Below are 23,635 nucleotides of genomic sequence, written 5' to 3'. Positions count from 1 at the left end.
CCACAGGCTACTACTGCCAGGACCAATGAAAGTACACTCTATGTTTGTTGTCTGAAGCAATTTAACAAGACTCTGGACAGGAAGTTTTAATGTTTGGTTAATAAAAAGTCAGAAAATGGTGAAACATGTTTTTCACACTTTGCTGAATTGCATGGTGAGTGACATCTTTAAATTTCTGGTTTTGTCTGACCAAAAGCCATAAACCCAATTATATTAAGTTTTCTATCAAAAAGGTCAAAGAAAAGGACCAAATCTGCTTGGCGTGCTTTTTTTTAATAGTTATCAATCATGTTGCAGATTAATTTTCTGTTGATTGACTAATGGATTCATCATTTCAGCTCTAATTGGCAACTTTAGTGAGACTGAAGGCTTTGATTGATGATCAAAGATAGATTAGGTTAATCTATTAAGGAAACAATATCAGCACATTTCCTAATTCCTAGTAATTAGGCTTGTCACAATTCTCCAAATTTTCTTTCTTCTCTTGATTTGACTTTAGATTTTACGGTCAAGATTTGATTTGATTTTTGATTTAAATGTTTGTCCTCACTGACGGATATGCAATCGCATTGCATTTGGGTCTGTAAATATCAACACATCGTTGGTTCAATACCCTGACAACTTTCATATACATTTTCATATTCCACAGGGTATTTTACAACAACAGTTAGGCAAGTTGAAATAATATTCACCAAAAATAAAGATTCCAGATTTCATTAAAAAATACCACCTGTAGGCATTCAACAATTAACAGCGAAAAGGTAGATATTCAGTTTGTTACAAAGTTTGGTTTCTCAAACCTGTCCTGAATAAACCCTTATCCCAAACACATCAATAAAGGATCTTTGCCATTGTTATCTTTTGTTTTCTGTTCAGTTCTTCCCCCACGAGTGAACCCTCTTACCAAACAAATCAACACTATGCTCACATCTCTGTCTGATTTAATATGCCATAGCACACACAAGCACAAACGGGGTTGATCTTAAACAAAGCGGTCCTATTGTCTGACCACTGAAGAGGAGTGATACTGTATAACGAGGGCGTGCTGCATGACTAGCATCCTGTCTCTGACTCCAGGAACAGACTGAGACGCCTGGAGCGAGGCGTCAGCGGGTGAGGGGGAGCAGTTACTTTCTGGCAAAACTGCAGTAGCCCAAACTCCTCATTATTAACGTCCAAAAGGCAGATTATGAACCCAGTTTTAATTTCAACCACACTGGAAACACTTCTGCAGACCAGCAATTTGAAGATTTTTTTTTTTTCAATTTTGTGACTGAGGCAGAAAGTGAAAACCCAGTTATAGATCTGGAATAATCACTTGTGCTGCAGGAGGAGCTACCATTTTCCACTGGCTCCTGAGGAAAAACCTCAACGACCAGAGAGGCTCTTTATGGCCTTCAGAGAGGCTGAGCAATTTTTCCAACAGCAACGTTTAGGAATTCATGTTTTTATGTGTGCGACGTTAAGTGAGGTGATCTCCGTGTCAAGCCCCTTTTTTTTTTTAGATGCATCGCTGCCAAATTCCCCACCCAGTCACCAGGTGAGGTGTTAAGTTGCCTGGGTGAAGTTTGAATCAACACGCTGGCACTCCGGCCAAGCCCATTCCCAATGATAAGCTCCAGCCAAGGATATAATTAAAATCAAACTCCCTCCTCTTATTGAACGACGGAAAACACAGAGCAGGCCGACCTGTGGGAGTAAAAATGAACGGCTTTGATTCCAGGAACTTTTCTGATGGATTGTGTTTAGTGCCACAAGAACAAGCACTGGAAGGGGCCTGAAATGAGAGAGCACTAAACCATAACCCTGAATCTCACCTGTAATGAAACGCATAAGGCCTCAGAAAACAATCAGCCCTTTCATGGTGGTTCTGCTTTGGGGTCTACAGAGTGAGAGGCAGAGCAACAGAGTGGCCTACAGATACCTGAACAATTTTCTCAGGGGATAAGCTACTGTGGAGAGGCATGGTAAAACCTCAGCGCTGTCAAGGAGGAAACAATTTTCCTGGGCCAGCTAACCAACCTTTAACAACCATGTACTTCACTTAACAAATAGATAATAAACTACCTTTAATAATGTGCTATACATGTTGTGAAAACCTGCTGCCAAAGGATACTCGAAATACTACGGTTCATTAGAGGAGGATTAAATCTGAATCTGGGGACACAGGTTTAGTGGACTGACATCACAGCAGGTTGGTTTGGCGAGCTGCCTCGACTTTAATGGGTTGCCGCTGTCAGGTCTCTGCAATGAACGTCAAAAGCTCCAAACACCTCAGAGTTTCATTCAGAGTAAGATGACTTAAAACAGAACAATCCAATGCAGAACTCAAGGTATCTGCAGGGTTCACCAAGTTCAATTCAACACTTTTTTAGACCTTTTTAACACAGCATAGACTGCAATTTGAAAGGATGAGCTGATAAAAAGTTGGGGGAGGTTTCCTATTACTATATTACTATTACTCCTGACAACCAACAGCCTCACACAAAAAAGTTATAACTAATGGTGCTGTCTACAACAGGTGAGGGAAAATATTTAAGGATTTTATTTATTTTATTTGAGGAACCTGAATATAGTGCTTTGTAAGATTTTTCAAGACTAGCTGACACTCTGCAAAACTGGGAAATTGCTTGCAAAAAAATACCACTGCGATTGTTTCCAGCATCTCTTGGGAAAAGTAAATCCATAGATAAAATCAGGGGGCCAAACTCCGTCAGTGTTCCAGGGTGCAACTATTTTGGTTGCATGTCCAAAAATCTGTCAAATGACTAAACAATTTAATTAATTGCACCGGTGCACCTGAAACTAAGCAGTATATTTTTCAAACACGTTACATCAGGTTATTGCAATTTCTTCTTGTGTTGCAGTGATTTAAATGAAGACAAACGTTACTTTTTTCCTGTTCACAATCATTTACATAATGTGTTAATAAAATTCAAAATAAAATGCAGTATTGGATGCCCATAAATTATGGTATGGTGCACCAGCGCTACCGGTATGTTAGTGTCTGGAGCACTGTTTTTGCCCTGTCATTAGCAGATGCACAAGTCTACTTTGTTCTGGCAATGATTAAAAAAACTGTAAACTCAGTGAAACATTTGCAGCAGGGTTGAAGAATCTAAATCTTTCTGTCAAAAAGAACAGCGTCACCATCCACTTTAGACTGACTTGCATTGCCACATAGGAACAGTTAGCAAGACTGAAGTGTGCAGCGATCTGTCAAAGAGTGAAAGTTTCCCTGTCTGGTTTATAGGAGCTCAGGCCGTGCGGTAAGAGAGAGGAATGCCACTGGGCTGAAACAGCATTACGCACTGCATCCTCTGGGCTGAATAACGAGGGTGAAGTCCTCCAGCGACTGACTGAGGGGAAGGGAGGGGTTCACCCAGTTGGGCCCCAAACAGGCACCAGCACAAAGACTGTGGTGGTGGGGAGTGCTGCTGGTGGAGGGGCAGCAGCTCCTGGCCCAAAGGAAATGGGTCTATTACTGTCAGACCACACATTCATTGTCACTAAACAGTGAAGGGAGTATTACAAAGCCAGTATTTTAGGGTTTAATATCTAAGAATAGTTCTGCTACAACACCAAAGAAGAAAAGCCATCATGGGACATGTTCCCTCTCTTGACTTGGAGCAGCTTTGCAGCAACTTCTGAAAGCGGCTTTGACATGTTGGTTGGGTGTGTAAGTGAACTAGTTTCATATTTTGACACCTGTCAGGCAGATTATTCTGACTTGGACTCAGTTCAAGACATTGTTGAACTGTTTCAAATGTTGCTCAGCTATTTAATATCAATCCTAACCAGTTCTTAGGGGCTGAAGCTACGACTTCAAGCCTTGCAAGACCACATTCATACAGGAGAGAGCATCTTGACACACGCTGAGGACACACATACTAACCAGTACATCTACTGTAAACCGCCATTAGATGCAGCTCAAGGCAAAATGAACACGAGCAACAGTGTACAGTCATATGGAAGTGAAACTGTACGAGGGAGTGTAGGGGAGTGGCACAAGTTTCTAAGAGTGAGTTTAAGAGCAGAATGACAGGGACTAAAGGCTATGATCAGCGCTGACCACACGGGCCACACCAGGCCTCGCACTCGCCCTGGAAATGAGCTCACTGCTGTTACTCAGCATTTCCACAGAACCTGTTAAACACTCTGTGAGAGTACATGTGTCCTTACAGCTGATTACTGCCAAAGCACCCATTCAAAACTAAATCAGGGTGCTGACAGACTTCAGGGACACAACCACTTAAACTAAACGTCAACACCAACGCTGAGAACGGCTGCTCAGACTTTAAACAAGGTGAGACGCTTCGTCGACCGCTTCCCATGCTCAAATTAGCAAATTGCATCTTTGCACTAAAATAGAGCACTGAACTGTCTCTGACACCATCACGGGGAGTCAGTGTGATTATCTGTGGCGCACCCCACTGAGAGCCATTCTAACAAGTAGGCTGGGGAATTCACCAACACCTATAAATAGAGACACATCGACGACGAATATCTGGGTCCTCGGCTATCCTTTAACAAAACCACACATAAAACTGGCAAAAGAACATCCGAACGCAAATAGTGTACGCTACTGAATATGGCTGGTATTCTAGTTGATTTTTAAGGATATTGTGCTTAAAATGATTGTATTCATGTATATTGTTTGACTAAAGCACTAAACAGGGCTGCTGACATGAAGGGTGAATCCCCTTGACACACAGTCGGCTACACTAGCTATTGAAAAACGAGTTGTGCAGGAAGTGGCTAAAACAATGCCTTTCCTCCCCCGGTGCTGTCATAGAGCCTCAGAGGAGCTCACGCTAATGACATGTCACCTACATTTGGATTTTAGGTACTAAGGTTCACTATAGGAGAGGAAAAGAGCAAAGAAAATTCATCCATTAACAATCCTGTAAGTGACCAGTTATAGGAACTACAGGGTTAACAACAAAATACGACATACTGCCACCTCTAGTTATTACATAACCACCTCGACTGTAATGAACAAACATTAATCAGGCTCCTGACTAACTTACTAACACTGGTTGCCTAACTTTTTATCTCACTATCTCATCTCACTCATCTCTGACAAAATATTAATAAAATATGTTCATGTTTGTGTGTGTGTGTAGGTTTATATATAACTAACAACAACTAGCACCAATAAGCTGGCAACACGCTTATCTGAATAACCACATGTGAGTAGAAAATGTGAGTGAGATTTCCTAAAATGGTGCCAGACATCACAGGGACAAGAGATTATTTGTAAATTATTAATAATCAGCAACAGTCATGAAGACTGTCCTACACTACAGAACTACAACTAAAGTACAAGAAGAAATTAATGTTTCCACTATTGTGGCCACACCTTTTACTCAGTATGGAGACGAACTTCTTCACAGACCTCGTCCATGTCTAATATTTAATCACTAGTTTTTATTAGTTCTTTTTGCTCACACACCGCAATGTTTCATCACGGGAAATGATTTATAATAATCCCTGAAGCTCAAAGGGAAGACAGAGACTGATAAAGACTCTTGAAGCCAAAAGCTCCTGTAATCTTGTCTGTTGGAGATAACTTTTCAGACCTCGGTGTAATGAATGGAAAAGAGCTTCTTGAGGGATGATAATGAGGGCAGACAATTTCTCCTGACACAGATTTCTCTCAGAGACGTCAGTCCAGTTATCTGACATGATTCCGAAGGTTGGAGCAGTTTGGAGAAAGTTTAAGAAACACTTTCATTGCCTTTTTCTTACTGGCAGGTGTGTCTAATCAAAAACTCTGTTTGTCTAAATAACATTTACCTGATGAAGGACTGAGAACAAGAATTGTTGTCAAGTACACATGATAAACTGTAGGATATGATTCCTTGGACACACTATCTTGTAAGTACTTTTTGTTTAAGCTTTAGTTAATTTTTGCACAGTTAAACCAAACATATTGCACATTTAAATGAGGAGACCAATACCACTCATATATCTGTGCATGATATATTTAGCTGGATCTGACAGTTGGTTAGCTTAGCTTAGCATAAAGACTGGACACAGACACACACTCTAATGAGGGGCAATCTAGTTGTGCATGTATTGAATATGTTTGTAAAGATGCATTTGGCTGGGGTTTGCTGACTTTTATTGATCTTTTCTATTAAAAAAAGACAAACATTATTCCAATTTGTTCATCATTTCCACATCGCTTTGTTTTCAAAACCTTCCATAAAGGATATGGATTACACATTTATAGGTCAAAACACTGATGCTAGAGGTCAAAACAGAACTGATGTGCACTGTACCTGGTCAAACAGCTGCTTGCCAGTGGTGCTGGGCTGGATGGCAAACTCCAGCTCAGCATCCATGGTGGTGACGCGAACATTGACCTGTGGAAAAACATGAGAAAAGTTCAAAAGCTGACCCAGAGCAACAGAGAGGTCCTCACAGGTAGGGACCAATACGAGGTGAAGCATAGAGCACTTCTTTAGTTTGTGTATGTGTGTGTGTGTTTGGAAAGGGGGTGTATTTGCAGAGTAAACACACGGGGCTCTGTGTTTATCTCTGCTTTCTCAGAGCCAGACGGGCTGATTGAAGGGAATTCTGTTATAAAAATCTGATGTACTTTTGGTAAAAATATTCAGTGATAGCTCAATTTTTTCATTTTAAGGAATAGTGTTATAAAGGTCACATATCAAAACGCTTAATCTGCTTCTAGTTCACCAAGCTGAACAGAGGCACCATTGATGTTATCATGAATGAATAGAGTGAAAAGAAGAGGACTTAAATATGGCAGCTACTTCACCCATTCACAGAAAAAAGGCATGTCTTTCAGCTCTCTGGTTAATCATTGATAAGAACAGCCTGTGCATACAAAAAGAGGTGGTCCATCTGCGTGAAACCCGCTTCATGAGCAGCAAATCTTTATGTCCATTTACAGGGATCCACCCCAATGATTCATGTGCGATTTCAAAACCGTTACAAATAACGTGACCAGTGAGCTGCACAAAAAAAGGAGAAGTGACGTCAACCGTGGACCGCGACAATATTCTGTATTGTAAGTTTGGTTAGTAATCAGCAAACGGCATCTGATTTTCACACAAAGGTCGGGCAACAATGCAAAAATGTTTACAATAGCTTCTTTGAGGTAACGTACAGACTGACTTTCTTTTCTGTGGGTATAATGTCACATGTCTGGTATTTGCGGGGGTTATGAAAAGACACAGACCCTCAAAGTATTGACTGAACTTATTAATGCTCAGTGAAAGTGACACAAAGAGAGTAGTGGACACAGAGGGAAGACAGAGAAAGCCTGCTGACAGAGCCCTCCAGTGACATCTTTCATCTCCAGCCCATTGTGAGCCTCAGTGGTGAACAAATTCAGTGACGCCCACTGGAAAAGGGATGTCTGGGTGACTATCTGGTGACTCAGAGCCGCACCGATTCCTATGAAGCTGCACAGGCTGAGCAGGCTTAAATCCTGACAGAAGTGCCAAATCCAATCAAAGGCATTGGATGGAAAGCCTCACCATGGTGCTGTCCAGGATATTGTAAGAAGACAGCAGTCTAGACAGTGGATATTCAAGGTTGACCCGCTTTTATTTTATCCATGTGTTGGCTGCTTTCAAGTGAGGTTAGCAGAGTTGACTCACTTGGGATTTAAACTCATGATCTGTGGCAAGGCAAATTTTGATTTACCAAAATAGAGCTGAGCCGATATGGTCTTAAAACAATATCACAATAGTTTTTACTAGACAAGGGGCAATACATAATTATCAAATTCACAGCGAAGTTTAACAATATTCAAAATCTAAGACAATATATAGTCTCATATCACAATAACGGTATAATATAGATATACTGCCCAGCCATACTGTAATACCACGTGTTCTTACAATGTAAAACTTTTGGATTTAACTGTCCAACAGAGAAACCAGCTTCAACTTACAGCTAAAATGCAGGGGAAGGAGGGGAAATGCTGCATTTGCTTTACACAGCAAAACAAAGATCCCCTTTCAGCTGCAGCGCCCCAGCAGTCCCTAGCTATCATCATCTACATTCTGCTGGAGCCAGACTCTTGAAAACGACCACAAAATTAAAGCAGAAGTAATCAGAAATTGCTCTAATAAGTGCTATTTTGAGACTATCTTTGTGTAAAAGTGATTGTACAATCTGGTAGTAGCAGCTCTGATTCAGGATGCTTCAGTCAACATCTTTATTTACAGCCGTTACAGATGGAGCACCTAGAAAAAACACACCCAAACCAACCAGCAGAGAATGGAACATGTGAATGTGTGGAGCAGACGAGCCAACAGAAACCAGAGAGTGAGTGATATCTGATCTCAAAGTAAGTCCTCCAACGGTAACTCACAATAAACTGAGGCCATTCAGAGCGGTAAAGAAAACATGACACATATGCTAAAAATATACCGGGCAAAGACCCAGAGTTCCACAATGAGCAACTTTAGTCAGAGGAAAGTACAGGCGTTCATATTAACCATATGAAGCCCTGCTTCATGACTCATAACAGTAATAACTGACTCAATCATTTAAGCTGCAGGAGCTTTGGTTCACCAATCTAACTTTCTGTAATGACATAGAACACGTTTTCACGCTCTTGGTGAAAGGTTCATAGCTTTAGTAACCAAGAAACAATAACAACAAGTAACACAAGCTCTCTGGTGACGCAGGCAATGCAGTAGAAAAGGCAGTTCAGGATTTCTTACTTTGAAACACTGTTTCTTACATAAAACAAAGCTTATATAGCACAAAGCTTTTTCACTTTTTTGTCAAGATGAGAAGATTGATATCACTCTCAGGTTTACTGTAGTTACAGCTAGAAGCCAATTAGCTTAGTTTAGCATATAGAGTGGTAACAGCTAGCTAGCTCTGACAAGAATTTAAAAAATCCACCTCCTTACACCTCTAAAGCTCACGTATTGAGACATTATAGAAGAAAGTTAGCCGTTACACAAGACATTTTATATAATAAGTTACTTTGTGATCTTTTGGGCTGCAAATAACAATTATTTTTGTCAATTAATCTGTTGATTATTTTCTTGCTTAATTGATTAGTGAAAAAAATTCAAAAAATGTCAGTAAATTCAATTTACTGTCATGGAGGAGTAAAGAAACCAGAAAATAATCACTTTTAAGTAGCTGGAATGGAAGAAGTTTTACTTTTTTGACTATTTTTGAAACCGATTGATAATCAAAATAGTAGTAAATAGTTGACGGGTAATCAATTAAATGTTACAGCTCTAGCTTTGGCGTTGCTAGTTATCTTTAGAGCGACGCTTTACTCCCAGATTCAACATTTCAAGCCTTTAAAGCTGAGCTAACTGGCTCATGACTCTGGTCGAACAGACGTGAGAATGGTATTGATCGTCTCATCTCTACAAAAACTAGATCACATATTCCTAGCTAGAGCTCTGACTAAGGGTGCTAATCTGTAAATTAATCAATAAAGCCATTCCTCAAGAATGCCAAATATTTCCTAGTCACAACCCCTGAAGTATAAAGACACGCCGTCCTTTCCTGTCCTATATAATCATAAACTGGATATCCTTTCTTCAGACATTTCAATGGAGAGGTTGAGGGGCTGCTCTGGGGCAAGTTAAAGAAATGAGGCGGTCATCACCTCAGTAGTTAAACTGTGAAAAGGCTGCACTGCATTCTTCAGTGAGGACCATTCAATATTTAACCCTCCGCATAGTTTGGCTGGCTTTACAAGAGTCTTTTGCAATTGGAGTCACCATGGGGATTCCACTGAAACAGTCTGAAGGTAATATAGTCATAAACGACAGCTACTACTTGAGTCTGGAGCAGAGGAACAACAAAGATGGAGAGGGCAGGCCCAAGAGCTGAAGTTCTAGAAAGTGACATATCTTTAAAGTTTACTTTCACAGCTCTGTCAACATTAAAGCACGTAATTGAAGGATGACAGTTAAATCACCTGTAACCACTTTAGGAGTTGTGAATCAGGGATCGAGGGCGTTCCAGCCATGATTGAGTTATCAATTATTTAAAGGAACAAACAGTAACAATAGGACTGGACATGAAAAGGAAACACCCATCCATGTTGATCGTGGCCACGCCTTGTACGGTTTGTGTCACGGAGCAGTGGAGGAAACAGGATTCTTGGACAGCCAAGGAGGACTATCATTTACTTCTGACAATGTGTCATTCAAATAAGTGAAACATGAGTCACACAAGCACCAATATAGGAGACTTCACTGCTCCTTAAGTCTGGTCCTGCCACTGGGCGTTTGCATTACAAAAAAAAAACGAGTTTCTCTTTTCAAGGTATCAGAAGGGTCTGTGCCAGTTGGCATCAAATTTAGGGCAAGTCAGCACTTTTATCGTTGCTTTTCAGGGATTTTAATAAATTTTTACACAACGATAACTTTGAATGTTTTCATGACTGCTCGATCTGATTTGATGTAAGATAACTTTCAAATGTGTCGTGACATTGTTGCATTGTATTCGATAACAGTTAGTAGTAAAGGAAGACAGAAAAGGTCAAGATAAAAGAGGGACAGACATAGGACGAGGATGCCGGATTCAAATTTGGACATTATGTAAAGAGCGTGGCAGGAATCGCACACCCAAAAATGTTTGACTCACACCATTTGCTATGCAGATACAGTATACTGCACTAATTTTGGTGCATTTTTCCAAATAACTCTTGTATGTAAAAATAAAAAGACTTAGTCCATTAGTCCATTAACAAAACATGCCATCAAAAATTAACATTACTCTGATATTTTAAGTCCACACAAACTGAGACTACTCAAGGTTTTCTGGGTATTTTCTGCACAAAAACAAGATTACCACAGCTGGTTTTACGAGGCAAGACTTGAATATTACACAAATATTTCTCATTTTCCTTCACACAAAAAATCAGGCATATTTGGGTGGCTGGTATCTATGAGTAAGTACAATTTGATGTGGATCCTAATAGGAATTAATGATGTTTTCAAACATGTTTGTCTTTTTCAGCAGTTATACAATTATACAAAGTACAGTACAGTACAGTACAAAAAGGATATTAGATTAGGCTTGACTGAATTTATGTAGATATTTGGGCATTGGCGGAGGTATGCTCTCTGCTTAACACTGTATAGACTTAACAATTATTCAATTGATCAATCATGAAAATTATCATCAGTTGCAGCCCTGAATTAGACAGCCAATATATACCTCAAGGTTAACTTGACGGCAGTTCTGGGTGCTATTTCCTTTCATCCCACCATCTCCTGCCTCCCCCACTTGAAATGTATTTCTGGGCTCGAGCCTCTGACACTCTATAAAACACTTATCTCATTACACACTTATAACCAAATTCCAAAAGTAAACCCTTATTTGCATATATCACCAAAGCTTTAGGTGAGACTCAGCATTTGTAGGATTAATCTGAGAGTATGAAGCTTCGTGGAGGGCACAGCATCAAAGGAAAAACTTCATTAAAAAAGACTTAGTGTCCTTTTGATATTTTTGTACATTGGGCAGTGACGAGGCCATGTAGTGAATGGTCGGTAAACCAGAGGATAACATTAAAATCAAGGCTTCTTGGGATCACGGAAAAGAAAACAGTCTGACATTATCTTGCAAAAAGGCTGTCTTGTGGCAGTTGCCCTCGGCGTGCTGCTGCTATCAGACAGTGATGATGTCATTTCCAGAGTGACTCTCCTGACAACCATGAGGCCTTTTCTAAACAAACCGACAACATACTTTATGACACTGACCGGGCTTTAGTCATTGTCATCACAATATGCTGCTCTGGTCAACAGCAACCTGTCTCTGTCACCATCTGAGCAGCAATTTCCGCTTCTGTTTTTCTCTTCTTTTACTTAAATCTTACCAATTTAGATCCTTTTGAACGTTTTATTTACAATACTTTAACCGTTTGTTTCATCTTTGGGCTTTCTATTCTACGTTTTAAGTGAAGTACGGGGATAAAGAAAGGTTTTCACTGTTTTACTTCATGTCTAGCAAATATCCATCATATTTTCCTTACTACTATAAAACACACATAGGCTATTATACTAGAAATTTCCAAACAGTGAGGTGAGGGAGGGGCATGTGCCATGTGCGAATGTACAGATGTAACAGCTGGGGTGGGGCATATTAATGCAAAAATCTGCGCAGCTTCAGGACAGATTCATCAAATAATTTCTTCTTTTTTCACCTTTTATTTAACTTTTCTGGAAACACTGTAAGTCACCGTTTCACATCTTTACCAAGACTCCATGAAGACTACGAGAACCCACCATTAAGTGGGAAGCAACCCCAAAATTTCAGCCTTGATAATAGTTTCAAGAGACCGAAAGCGAACCTTGTATTTATCACAAACTCCTGAGGATGTAAACAAGACATTTTCCACCCCCGTTGTTCATGATCCTGCTCAAGTGTACAACATGAAAGATATAGATCCAGCGACTGTGTCCGCCCACACTGTGAGCACAGTCAAAATGAAACAGAGCTCAACTATCCATGTCTAGAGTTAAACAAGTCACACAGTTCTTAGCTTGGGACGATGCTCGCTGAAACATATGGGACACCCCCAGGGTATGAGAAAAGCACGTGAATGAATGGCATTCCCCTATAACACAGAGCTTACTGATGATCTTGTTACTGTATGACAATTACAACATGAATCCAGTGAAAAGCAGTATTGTTCTGTTTGTGATTCAGTCAATAAATGTGTTCCTGTTTACTTACAGTTTAACAGAAGTAAGTTAATAAATGGACAAATGTCAAATGTTTCACAGTTAGCTTGGAAGTTCAGCAAACTGCTTTGATAGCATCACTTTAACACAGCCAATCTGTCACTCCCATGAGATGATGTAAGACTGAACCGAAAAGTCACATTATATATAGTCAAACATAAACTGTCGCGTCTCAGACCTCAATAAATCAATTGTGAATCAAACACTGTTAAAGTTTTCAGCAAATTTAGGCTAATATTCTCACAGTGCTGGCTTTAGCATCAGTATCAGTCTGCTATCATTAACCACTACCGCATATCTAACAGTTTACCAAAACCAGCCGTTAGTCCAAGTTAGTTACATGAATGTAAGAAAAAAACATATTGAATTAAGTAAGTTTAATCTTCCTTTAACGTTAGCTGTCATGTTTCAGTTAAGCCTGACTACCTGTAAAAGAGTAACACAACCACCAGTGACAGAAAATATCAATAAATCAAATGACTACTCACCGCTTTCGGCATTTTTCTGTCCTTTTCCTTGCTCTGTGCGAGGAGCCGCTAAATAAAAAAGTGTTTCCAGAAAAGAAACGTGTTGCTCCGTGTGCCTGTACTTCTCACTGCGCCTTCCTGGAAAGAGAGAAAGAGGAGAAACGAGTTTCAGACACTTCGGCGTTACTTAAACCCGAGGTGAGGGCAGCTCGGCACTCCCGCAGGCGACAGTCATCAGGATGAATCACCGCGACAGCCCACAAGCTAACGGCTGCTAGCTAGCACAACACAGGAAGTTACGTGCCCTGAACTTCAAAACAAGAGCACAAAGTCTGGTCACCTGGGATCATGTGTTTTTCTTACTTATCTTTATCACCTTTAACTTACCCCAACCATTTTTGATTTCAACCTTAATATAACCATTTTCAAATGTATACATTAACTTAACTTTATTGTTAAAGAATGATTGAAACACCTCAGACCAACTAACTGTACTGAAACAGTTATATTTGTATTGAGTAATCGCTCAGTTACCTTTTCAATCAAACTATTTTGACTACAAACTGCCCAAAAATAGTGGAAAACCTCCAAGCTCCAAGTGTAATCTTCACATTGCTTCATAACAGCGCAAAACCTCAAAATATAAAACTGTGCTGTATAAAAATGAGAAAAAAAGGCACATCCTAACATTTGAGAGGCTGGAGCCAGAAACAATTGCCATCTTTTGCTTCATATTTGACTTTAAGGCTGTCACTAATGACTATTTTAATTCTTTGCTAATCTGTAAAATATATATTTGACAAATTTAATATTCATTAATGCCATTTCAAGTCAATTTTATTTATATAACCCAAAATCACAAAGCACATAACTCAGAGGGATGTACATTGTACAACACGCTCGATTAGAGTAAGAAAAATCTAGCCTGTAGCCTATAACATGTCTGAAAGTAGTTTTTTGTCTGACCAACAGCCCAAAACCCAAAGATGATCACTTCACAATAATATTTATCAGACAAAAGCAGCAAACTCTGACATTTGAGAAGCTAAAAATATGAGGTCTGTCGCCTGATCAGTTGACTGATGAATAGGTGTACAAACCAACAAAACAGTTTGATCACAGTACATTTTAGTATAACCAATGAAATTCATAATTTTGATAGTTAAATACCTGCTTTCTGATTAAATTAATAATGTAAAATCATCAACTTTAAAAATACATCCATTCCAACCATTGTGTAGTTACTACTCTAAATGATTTTATTCTGAAGTTTAAAGCCGGAAGTCCTACATTTCTCTTCTACCTTGACACTATTGAATCATACAGGCATCAGGCAGGTTAAATACGGTACTCAACATGCCTCACCCACCAGCAATGAGAAAGTTATAGTCCCCACCCTGCTCTGTTTTAGCCTTTTATTTTGACGTCTTCATTTGCGAACAAACCCACACCCCAATGTCGATTAATGGTCATTTACTTCAATACTACTGCTCTGTTTCGCGTGATAAAGTCGCTTTAAGAGGCAAAGACACAATGTTTCATCACAAGATCATCATCAATGGTCACTAACCTATAACATAAAGCCTTCTGGGGTGTTTACAGCCTAAGAAAATGTAACAAAGATGATTTTCAGGGTGTATTTCCACGGGAGTGTTGCGTTTGAGTGAAGTGGGTACACACCCACAGCGACGAGAGCCCAGCAAACGAGAAATTCCACCTTTCTGATCGGCGCCGATTGAGGACAAACGTTTCACAACAACAACACAAATCGTAAAACTTTTAAAAGATCCGGGCTCGGTGTGTTCAAATCGTGGGTGTGATAATGCTGTCCTTTGTGCAGGAGCTTCCCTGTGCTGCGGTCAGACACATCCTCACTATAATCCCACTGACACCTGTTGCGAGATTTGCCTCCTTTGTGCAGAGGAGCGGAAAGTGCGCGGAAAAAGTGCCCAAAGTGTGTTTTTGGTACCGTTTGAAGCTCGCTGTGCTGTATGACGCAGTCAGTACAGATGTTGTCCACTTATCAGGTCTTACCGGAGCTGATGAGGTCCGGAGATGAGATGAGGATTGATCGCAGCCGCAGATTTCCCCTCCCTCTGTTCACCCAGGCGCAATATGGCGCTCATCCATCCCGCTGTGCTGTGGCGGCCGGCCGAGCCTGTTCCTGCTGTCACCGGCAGGCTGCAGGAGCGCTGCAGGTCCACAACCCAGGGTCCAGGGCCTGCAGGGGACTCTGAGGGGCCCCCCCAGCAAAAACTAGGACAGTTTCATTGTTATTTAAGAGACATTTTAACATTTCATGGGTTTTCCCCCTCCTACAGCGAAGTAGGCTTTGAATCTAGGACCACAGAAAGGTCAATAAATAACTTAAAATGTGAACCATGATGTGTTTTTATAAATAAATATGATACAAAGTGATGAACTGACACTAAGTACAGTTACTCGAGAATTGTATTTTGGAGGTAATGTTTACCTTAATTGAGTATGAACATTTTCTGCTAGTTTGTTCTCTAACTCTGCTACATTTTCAAGGCAATTATTCTACTTTTTACTCCACTACCTTTATTTGAACACTTTATTTACTAAAGTTGTCCAATAATCAGAACCTCAGATCAGATGAACTGTGAATATATGTATGATTTACTTTTACTTGTAGGCCTACTTTTGATACATTTATTTCAAGAATTTACTTTGATACTTAAGTAAATGTGAAGTTATTTACTTTAAGACTTTTACTGAAGTAGGCTACAATTAATATGGATGACTTTTAAGTTATTTTTTAACATGTTATCTTTACTTTCACACAAGTTAGCTGAGAAAATATGCAGGCCCATTACCGCCAGTTAAAAATAAATAAATGATTAAAACAGCCTTGATTTATAAAAAAAAAAAAAAATTATAAGATAAAAAGTGATGCATATGAGTTTAAAAGTAATATTTATCAAATGAAAAGTCATAGCTAGTTATGAGATAAAAAAAATCATAATTATGACTGAAAAAGTTAAAATTTTGGGGGGGAAATCATACTTATAAGATAAAAAGTCAAAATTATTACTCAAAAGGTCAAAATTATGGGTAAAAAACATCATTATAACTTAAAAAGTCATAAATTATTAGATAAAAGTCCTAATTGTGAGTTTTAAAAGTCAAAATCATTAATTAAATGTTGACTTTTCATCTATTTTCCTGATAATAATGACTCACCATGGGAACATTGTTTTCATGAAGTTTGTTTTCATCTTATTTTTCTTTTCTTTAACTGGTAGAAATGAGCTTCCAAAGCAACTACATGAATGAGAAAACAGTTATTTGAGCAGTGACTCTTAACACAACCTGTGACTGTGAGTACAGAGGTTCAAACCTCATGTGTCAGATATGTGACACCTGCGCTGAGACGCATCACGGCACAAACTTTTGTCACGCTGTGTTTCACACGGGAAGTGCGCGTCATCCGGCCTGCATGGAACCAAGGAAGTGGTGCCAGGAGAGCGGGGAGGCGTCATAGGTGAGCCGACCAATCAGGTGACGGGATTAAAATAGAGCCGTATATATCAGAGGTTAGACCTGCTTCTCACCATAATACGAAACCAGAGGGTGAGGTGACATGCTGCCTGCCTCTTTTCACTACTTTAACTCTTTATCACCATTGTCACCGCTACCGTCACCATCACTATGATTCTGATAACTACATGAGTTTTTGAGCCTGTTGAAAGTAAAAAAATATGTTGAAAGTGTGTTTGACTCTGAAGCCAAACGAACAGTTAATGTTGTGACAGGTAGTCAAATATAGTCAAATGCAAAACATTGTTGAACTCGCCTGTTAGAGCACCTGAATGACCTGTTTGCAGAGTGATGGCAGATGCAAATAGATTAATTCACAGGAAGGCACTTTGAATGGTCCTCTAAATATCTGGAGTTCCTTACAACCTGTTGTTCATCCGCTCTGTGTCTGATGTGTCCTTTACTGAATCATTCTTTGGAAGATAAAACTGATAATCTGCGGTGACTGTTTTAAGAACAAACAGCCTACAGGCAGGAACTTCCCTCAGATAAGTGTGATATGGACAAATACACCCACTGCCTGACAGAAAAAGGTTGTTTTGACTGGTTATCACAAAAATGAGGTAAACGATAAGAATATGCAGTGATGGAATGTCATTAAATAAATTTACTCAAGTACTGTACTTATGTACTTACTTGAGTATTACAATTTTCTGCAACTTTATACTAACACTTCACTACATTTGGAAGCAAATGTTGTACTTTTACTTCACTACATTTATTTGATCATTTTAGCACCTAGTTACTTTGCAGACTACATAGTGCATCAGAGCCAAAGCAGCACATTCTTTAATTAATTTATTTCATAGTTGTAGCATACAGTTTACAGTTTATATATGGCCTACATGTAAATATATGTATAATTTACTTTCACTTGTATTTTTGATACTTAAGTACATTCATAGCCAGAAAATAACTTTTACAGAAAAGTACATTTAATATCAGATACTTTAAGACTTTGACTGAACTTACTTACCATTTGACCTTTTACCAAAGTAATATTTTAACACAATATCTTTACTTTTCAAAGCCACAGCAGGAAACATCAAGGAATGGCAAAATGTTAAAGGTGCAATATGTAGTTTTGGGGGAGAAATATTTCATAACAAGGCTGTAAAATCACAATGAGATGCAGTTTTTTTCTTTTCCTGGCTAGTAGCAGGACACAGCAGAAAAACAGTAAACATTAAATATCGTTTGAATACTGTTTCAAATATTCAGAATCGATATGTATCATTATACCAATATTTTTGACAAAGCTAGTCCCAATCATATCCTTAAATTTCTTTAAAAAACAAAACTGGCTGCTTCAAACAATCAAGAAAATGTTGTGGTCAAACTGCCAAAAGGATAATACAAAACTCCATTTGAATTTTCCACATTTTCATGAGAATCATAATACTGAGTGAAACATGTGACTGAACACAAAGCCATTCTTATTACTCTGGTATTAGTAAGGTTATATGATGTATCAATGTCAAATGTTAAAAAGAAATTACCAAGAGGCAACACATTGTAGTGCAACAACATTTTATTTATGAGAATACATTCATGCACTTGTCCTTCCTCAGTGAATCATCATCACTGAGTGTCTCTATGTGTCAGATTTAGCAGGCTGTGTCTCCAGTTCTTTGAACCTGTCCAGTCTCCTCTGGGCGACATCCTGGATGATAGCTGAAAGATGAAGACATTTCAGTCAGTCATTAACAACCTCTGTAATGCTTTAAAAGAACCACTAGATAGCGCTCAGGCGATGTTTATGACCGTTACCCCTGGAGGAGCGCTTGTGAAACACCGGATATAACAGCAGCCTCTAGAACATGTTGGTTTAACTCTAGCAAGTTAGGAGAAGGTAATGTTTATACCTGTCATGTTTGTGTTGTAGCAGAAGTGTTCAAACCATACCGAAGAACTTGTTGATGAGAGTTTGTGGTGACCCATATCTGGAATTTCTGACAATTTTAAGTTTCTATCCACAACTATTATAATTGCAGCTAATATATGAGGTTTTACTCAGGACATGACAGATTGTAGCTTACAGCTTATGTCCAATTTTGAGCAAGTACTGTACAGTGAAATGACGGAATAAATGAATACTGGTGCTGAATGATGGAGTGCTTAAGTCTTCTGGTTGCTGTGTAGGATTTGGGTAATACTTTGCCAAAAAATCAAACCCGTAGAAAGAGATTCTAAACAAATATGAAGCATCAGAGAAAGCAGGTGTGCAAGTTAAAGCATTGTTCATTGCAGAGGGATGTTTTCTGAACAAGTGAAAAAATATACTGTATTCTCTTACTGTCCAGCAGCTCTCTTGCTGTGTATCTGTTCTCCAAACTGTTGTGAACCTCAGCCATCAGCCACGGGATGAAATTAGTCTCGACCTCTGGAAATCAGAACCACAAACATGATAAAACACTCATATTGAAATCATATCAATGACTTCATCTCGCGCTAGTCACTCCTCAGCTGTGTGCAGCGGAGTGCAACAATGCCCTCATGTGTCAGAAAGGAGAAAGCTGATGCTGGAGGATACTGCAGCAGGTGAAGGCTGACCTTTCTCCACAGGGTCGTAAAAGTAGCCGTGGCCTCTCAGCGAGGTAAAGACTGCTGGTAAGAGGTCAGCCAAGTACTGCTGGGTGTACGCCCGGGCAGCAATCTTCTCTGCAGTCTCTTTTTCTTTCTTCAGCATCTCCCTCTGCTGTGCGATTCTACGCTCCTGAGGTCAAAGGGAAACTTTTTTTAAACAAACTCTGAGTTATAATATGAATGATCAAGTGTGTTGATTTGATTTAATCTTAATTCACAGAAAAAGTCCTTTAGCGTGCAGAACCAGATGCTTTTTAAGGACTGTAGCAACCGCATGTTTGTTTGAAATAAGTAGAAACGGAACTGAGTAGATACTGGGGGCAGTGATAGCCATCCATTTGTGAATAGACCACAAAGCACAGAAAACACACTGTGGTGCACCACTTTGGTGCAGCTACATGGAGTTAAAGCTAGCAGGGTGCACCCAATAACATATTTAAATTTAATGTAATTTCTTAACATATTATGTAAACAGGAATAAAGGTGCAGATAACAGTTTTTTGTTCATTTATATCACAGCGCATACAACAAGATATTTTAGAAACAACATTTTTTTTACTTTTTTAAAAATCTGACTGCTGAATATCAGGTGCACCGGTCCGATTAATGAAAATGTTAAGAAGCACTTGACAGAATTTTGGGTGCTTGGAGCTCTGGCTTGGCATGTAAATTTTCAGCAGTTTCTTTTACTGATAGTTGGCTGCCTTAACTACTGATTATCAGTTAATCCTTATTAGTAGATGAGACTTGTTCAGAGTAGGCTACATTAGGAGTGACAAGAACAGATAAATAAACACCAAGTTATTTGAATGATAAAGTAAATAACATAAAATAATTACTTTATTTTAACTGTGGAGCTCCAGTCTGTCGCTTACCTGTATTTTAGTTAAAGCAACATTATGTAGAAATTTGCATTTTGTGCATTTGGCGCCCCCCACAGTTTATGCATGCAACACCACTATCATAAATACAAATCCCAGGTCTGTGACAATCTGTCAGACATAATGTAAGTGCTAACAAACAAAACTCATTACGTCATCACAATGTTATGTGGTAAAAACTTGTATCCTGAAGTAAACATGTCTGGAACGCTGTTATCCTTCCCTCTCACTCAAGTTATAGTGCAGAAACAAGTTATAGGGGGGCGGAGTTGCTGAGACAGAGACACCATTTACCCTTTACACTGTACCATCAACATGATTTTGAAGCTGTTATTTTAAGGTAAAAAAGTTTCATAAGGTTGCTTTTGAGAATTTTTTCATACAAGTATTTTGTGTTTTATTTTTTAAATAACTGATTAGCAATAATTTGCAATTTGTAGCAAGATACATTTTGATGTCTATTTGCCTATCTCTAATTGTCGGTTAATTATATTCTGAAAGCTGTTAAATCGATTAATGATTAATCAGTAATCGGTTTCAAAGCATCTATATTCTGTAACATGCAATATTTTTGTCTAAATGAGCAAAAGTCAAATGTAAAGATAGAAAAAAAGTATACTTAGTCATAAATAAATAATAGTTTAATGCCCAACAGTGTAGCTTATATGCTCCATCAGGGCTCTGAGGTCAATTAAGATTTTATTGATGACTGCATCTCCCAGGCAACATAGCAAACAGCCTTTCAGCTATTATCAGATTCTGTTCTTACTGTCAAACGCTGATTGGTTCACTTGATATGAACCTTTTACAGAAACTTCTCTTATGAAATAACCAACAGTGCGGTCATGTAGGGTCACACTGAAAAAGGTAGGATGATTTCCAACGTCTAAATCATTGCATAAGTGACCTTTTTCAGGATTCAAATAAAACAGATAATGAAATGAAATGCACTATATATATCAGTAATTTGCATACTTTCTCCTCACTGTGGCGTCGCTCCTGCTCCTGAAGACGCTTCACCTCTGCCAGCTCGTTGTTGCGGAGCTCATTGAAGGCTCTCTGCTGGGCCCTCAGACAGGCCAGCTCCTCCTCCTCCATCACCTCCATCAGAGACTGTTCGATTGTCTTACCCACCAGCACCTCCAACACTGGCTGCACCTCCAGGTCAAAGTCAAACAACTGCAGAGGATATTGTAGTAAGCAGTGTTACAATGTGCATTCTGAAACATTAGGTTTCACTTGATCACACCTGCAAACACTGCAGATGTTCTTTATCCTTAACTACATGACAATTACATTCAGAGCCAGTTCTTCAAAAGAAATCCAACAGAATTGAACAAGTTAAACACATCAACAACAGGCTTGAGACAATCGAGAGAGACAGGAAAGGTGTCATTGTTCACATCACGTTACAATCTGCTCACATAGGGCCAAGAAAAAAGTGATTAACACATGTGAATTGCTACAAAGTGTTAAATAGAAAGCCTTTAGTAAGTCTTTAACTATGTAGGTTATGAATATTAGAATGAGTGACCCGACGTCCCATTTGGATCACCTACCTCTCCCTCCTCTATCTGTGTTTCAACATCTTTGCCAGATTTAGCAGGTATGAAGAGGGGGGTTGCCGGTTTGTCCAGGAAAGCATCAGTCTGGCACTCAGTATCTGTAGCCACTATAACATCGCTCAATTCTTCCAGATAAAGCTCTGAACATAAAGGTCAGAGTATTATAAATTAGATTTGGTTTCCATCAGCATATCTGACAAACTCATGATAAATTTGTTCTGAGGTTGCCCAGAGAACACTGCCTGACCTGTTTGGACGTCGATGTGTTTTCTGCCCTGCAGGGCCTCGGGAGTCACGGGTCGGAACTGCTCCCGGGCTCGTTTTCGAGCGATGGCTCTCCTCCTGATCTCTTGTTGTCTTTGTATTTCAGTAGGGTGTGGCTGAACGGTCTTTCAAAGGTGGGTTATGATACACATGTTTAAGTGGTTGAAAGAAAGGGATTAAACATAGTAAGATGGCTCAAAAATGTAAGGGTAGGAGCATTTCCATCACTCAAACTGTGTTTGGTGGAGGTGCTCTTTGGATAGAAATACATGTAGATGTAAAAAATATAAGAAAAACTACAAGGCACTCCAAGGTCTTTTAAACTATTAAAATACCTTGATGTCACCGCATGGTCACGGGAGTCAAACTCCCTGAAGAAGGTTTGATGCCGAACTGCATCTGAGTGTGTTTTTAAGGTCTAACAGGACCGTGTCGTGACAATAAAGGCATTTGAATAGTTTAAAAGAGATTGCCTCTGAGATTTTCTTGTCATTTTTATAGCAAAATGGATGTTTATACTTACAGTTGGTGTGATGTATTGAGAAGTGTTTCCTCTGACAACACGACGGTCATACATAATGTTTCCATAATTACTCTGCATCCTACATCATCAAGGAAAAATACATGGCAGTCATGAAGTTGCTAGTCATTATCACTTGTTAGCCTGAAAGGTGTTACGATGATCATGTTGTGATGGTCTTCGACAGCTGAATAAGGTGGCATTTAGTTGGAATATACATTATTTATTTTATCTTATTTCCACCTAGTGCATTTATGATGTACCTAAGTAAAAACCTATCATTCAGTTAACTTTGTGTTTTAAGCTAAAATGTTCTTAAAGTATCAAAAGTAAAAGTACTCATAGTACAGAGTAGCGTTTATTACATTATTATATACATTATTTGATTGGACTTTTGATATTGATGCTTTTGCAAGTAGCATTTAAATGTTGTATACAGTTAAGGTGAAGCCCATTTAACTGATTAAACTAAATACTGGGTGGTGGTATAATCTATACTAATGTATCATATTTTATGAGCTGAATATGTATATATGCTTTCTGTGCAAAATATTATCAGTAACTAACGACTAAAGTACAATGTTTATCCCTGAAAAGTACAATAAAAGGGATGTACTCAAGTAAAGTAGAAATAAAGTGTCCGTGAGCACAGTACTTGAGTAAATTTACTTAGTTACTTTCTACTAATATCTATTTGATTCGCTATTTCATCAGCAGGATAATTTGCTTATATTTCCTGCTAAATATTATGTATGCTAGCTGTGGTGGCTAACACTAGGTCTATCTGTCTTCATTCAGCTAGTTGTACTGAAGCAACATTAGCGCTCTGCATAAACATAACAAACGTAGCTTAGTTACTGTTCAGACGGAGGTCCTCTGTATTTGGGCCGGTTCTCAACAGGTCTGGGTCGACTTGAGAAGGTGTAAGTTTCGTTTGGATCTCTGTGGCTCCGTGAAACATAAGCCATTTTTAGGAAACTGTCACACACCGGCAGGCACCGTGGTTTGAGACTTTGCTAACGTTAATTTTCTGCTTGCAGGCAGAGAGGAGAGGGTGCGACGGACTGTCGTAGCAACC

The 23,635-nt window shown here is 39.1% G+C and overlaps 2 protein-coding genes across 4 annotated transcripts in view; both read right to left on the bottom strand.

The window, feature by feature from the left end:
- The window catches only part of ezrb (ezrin b), a 34,992-nt gene extending 19,690 nt beyond the window's left edge, over positions 1-15,302 (bottom strand). Inside the window, exons 1-3 of one of the 3 annotated variants that reach the window (XM_084377911.1) lie at positions 15,215-15,302; positions 13,202-13,318; positions 6,288-6,371 (exon numbers count right to left, since the gene is read on the bottom strand). In XM_084377911.1, coding sequence (XP_084234037.1) covers positions 6,288-6,371; positions 13,202-13,213 — 96 coding nt within the window. In that variant the 5' untranslated portion in view covers positions 13,214-13,318; positions 15,215-15,302. Of the gene's footprint in view, positions 1-6,287; positions 6,372-13,201; positions 13,432-15,149; positions 15,167-15,214 lie in introns of those variants that run through there. The other 2 variants (XM_084377910.1, XM_084377909.1) reach the window with 2 other exon arrangements.
- A 2,952-nt stretch (positions 15,303-18,254) lies between these two features.
- Positions 18,255-23,616, bottom strand: rsph3 (radial spoke head 3). Its single transcript, XM_084377623.1, has 8 exons — positions 23,416-23,616; positions 22,561-22,639; positions 22,021-22,162; positions 21,768-21,913; positions 21,184-21,387; positions 19,295-19,457; positions 19,038-19,124; positions 18,255-18,415 (listed from the first exon to the last, which is right to left on the bottom strand). Exons 1-8 carry the CDS (start codon positions 23,523-23,525, stop codon positions 18,336-18,338), a joined length of 1,011 nt encoding a protein of 336 aa, XP_084233749.1. The 5' UTR covers positions 23,526-23,616; the 3' UTR covers positions 18,255-18,335.
- Between the last annotated feature and the right edge of the window lie 19 nt (positions 23,617-23,635).

Source organism: Pagrus pagrus (genome assembly GCF_965226575.1).
Source record: "Pagrus pagrus genome assembly, chromosome: 16".
NCBI classification, from domain to species: domain Eukaryota; kingdom Metazoa; phylum Chordata; class Actinopteri; order Spariformes; family Sparidae; genus Pagrus; species Pagrus pagrus.
This window is presented reverse-complemented; position numbering and strand designations above follow the sequence as displayed.

Bases quoted from the DNA above. Each gene is read 5' to 3' on its own strand.
- rsph3 (XM_084377623.1), bottom strand. From the start codon at position 23,525: ATGGCTTATGTTTCACGGAGCCACAGAGATCCAAACGAAACTTACACC. The intron at 21,914-22,020 runs GTCAGGCAGTGT...CTTTATGTTCAG, and splicing joins ACACATCGACGTCCAAACAG to AGCTTTATCTGGAAGAATTG. The intron at 18,416-19,037 runs GTAAGAGAATAC...TTCATCTTTCAG, and splicing joins AGCAAGAGAGCTGCTGGACA to CTATCATCCAGGATGTCGCC.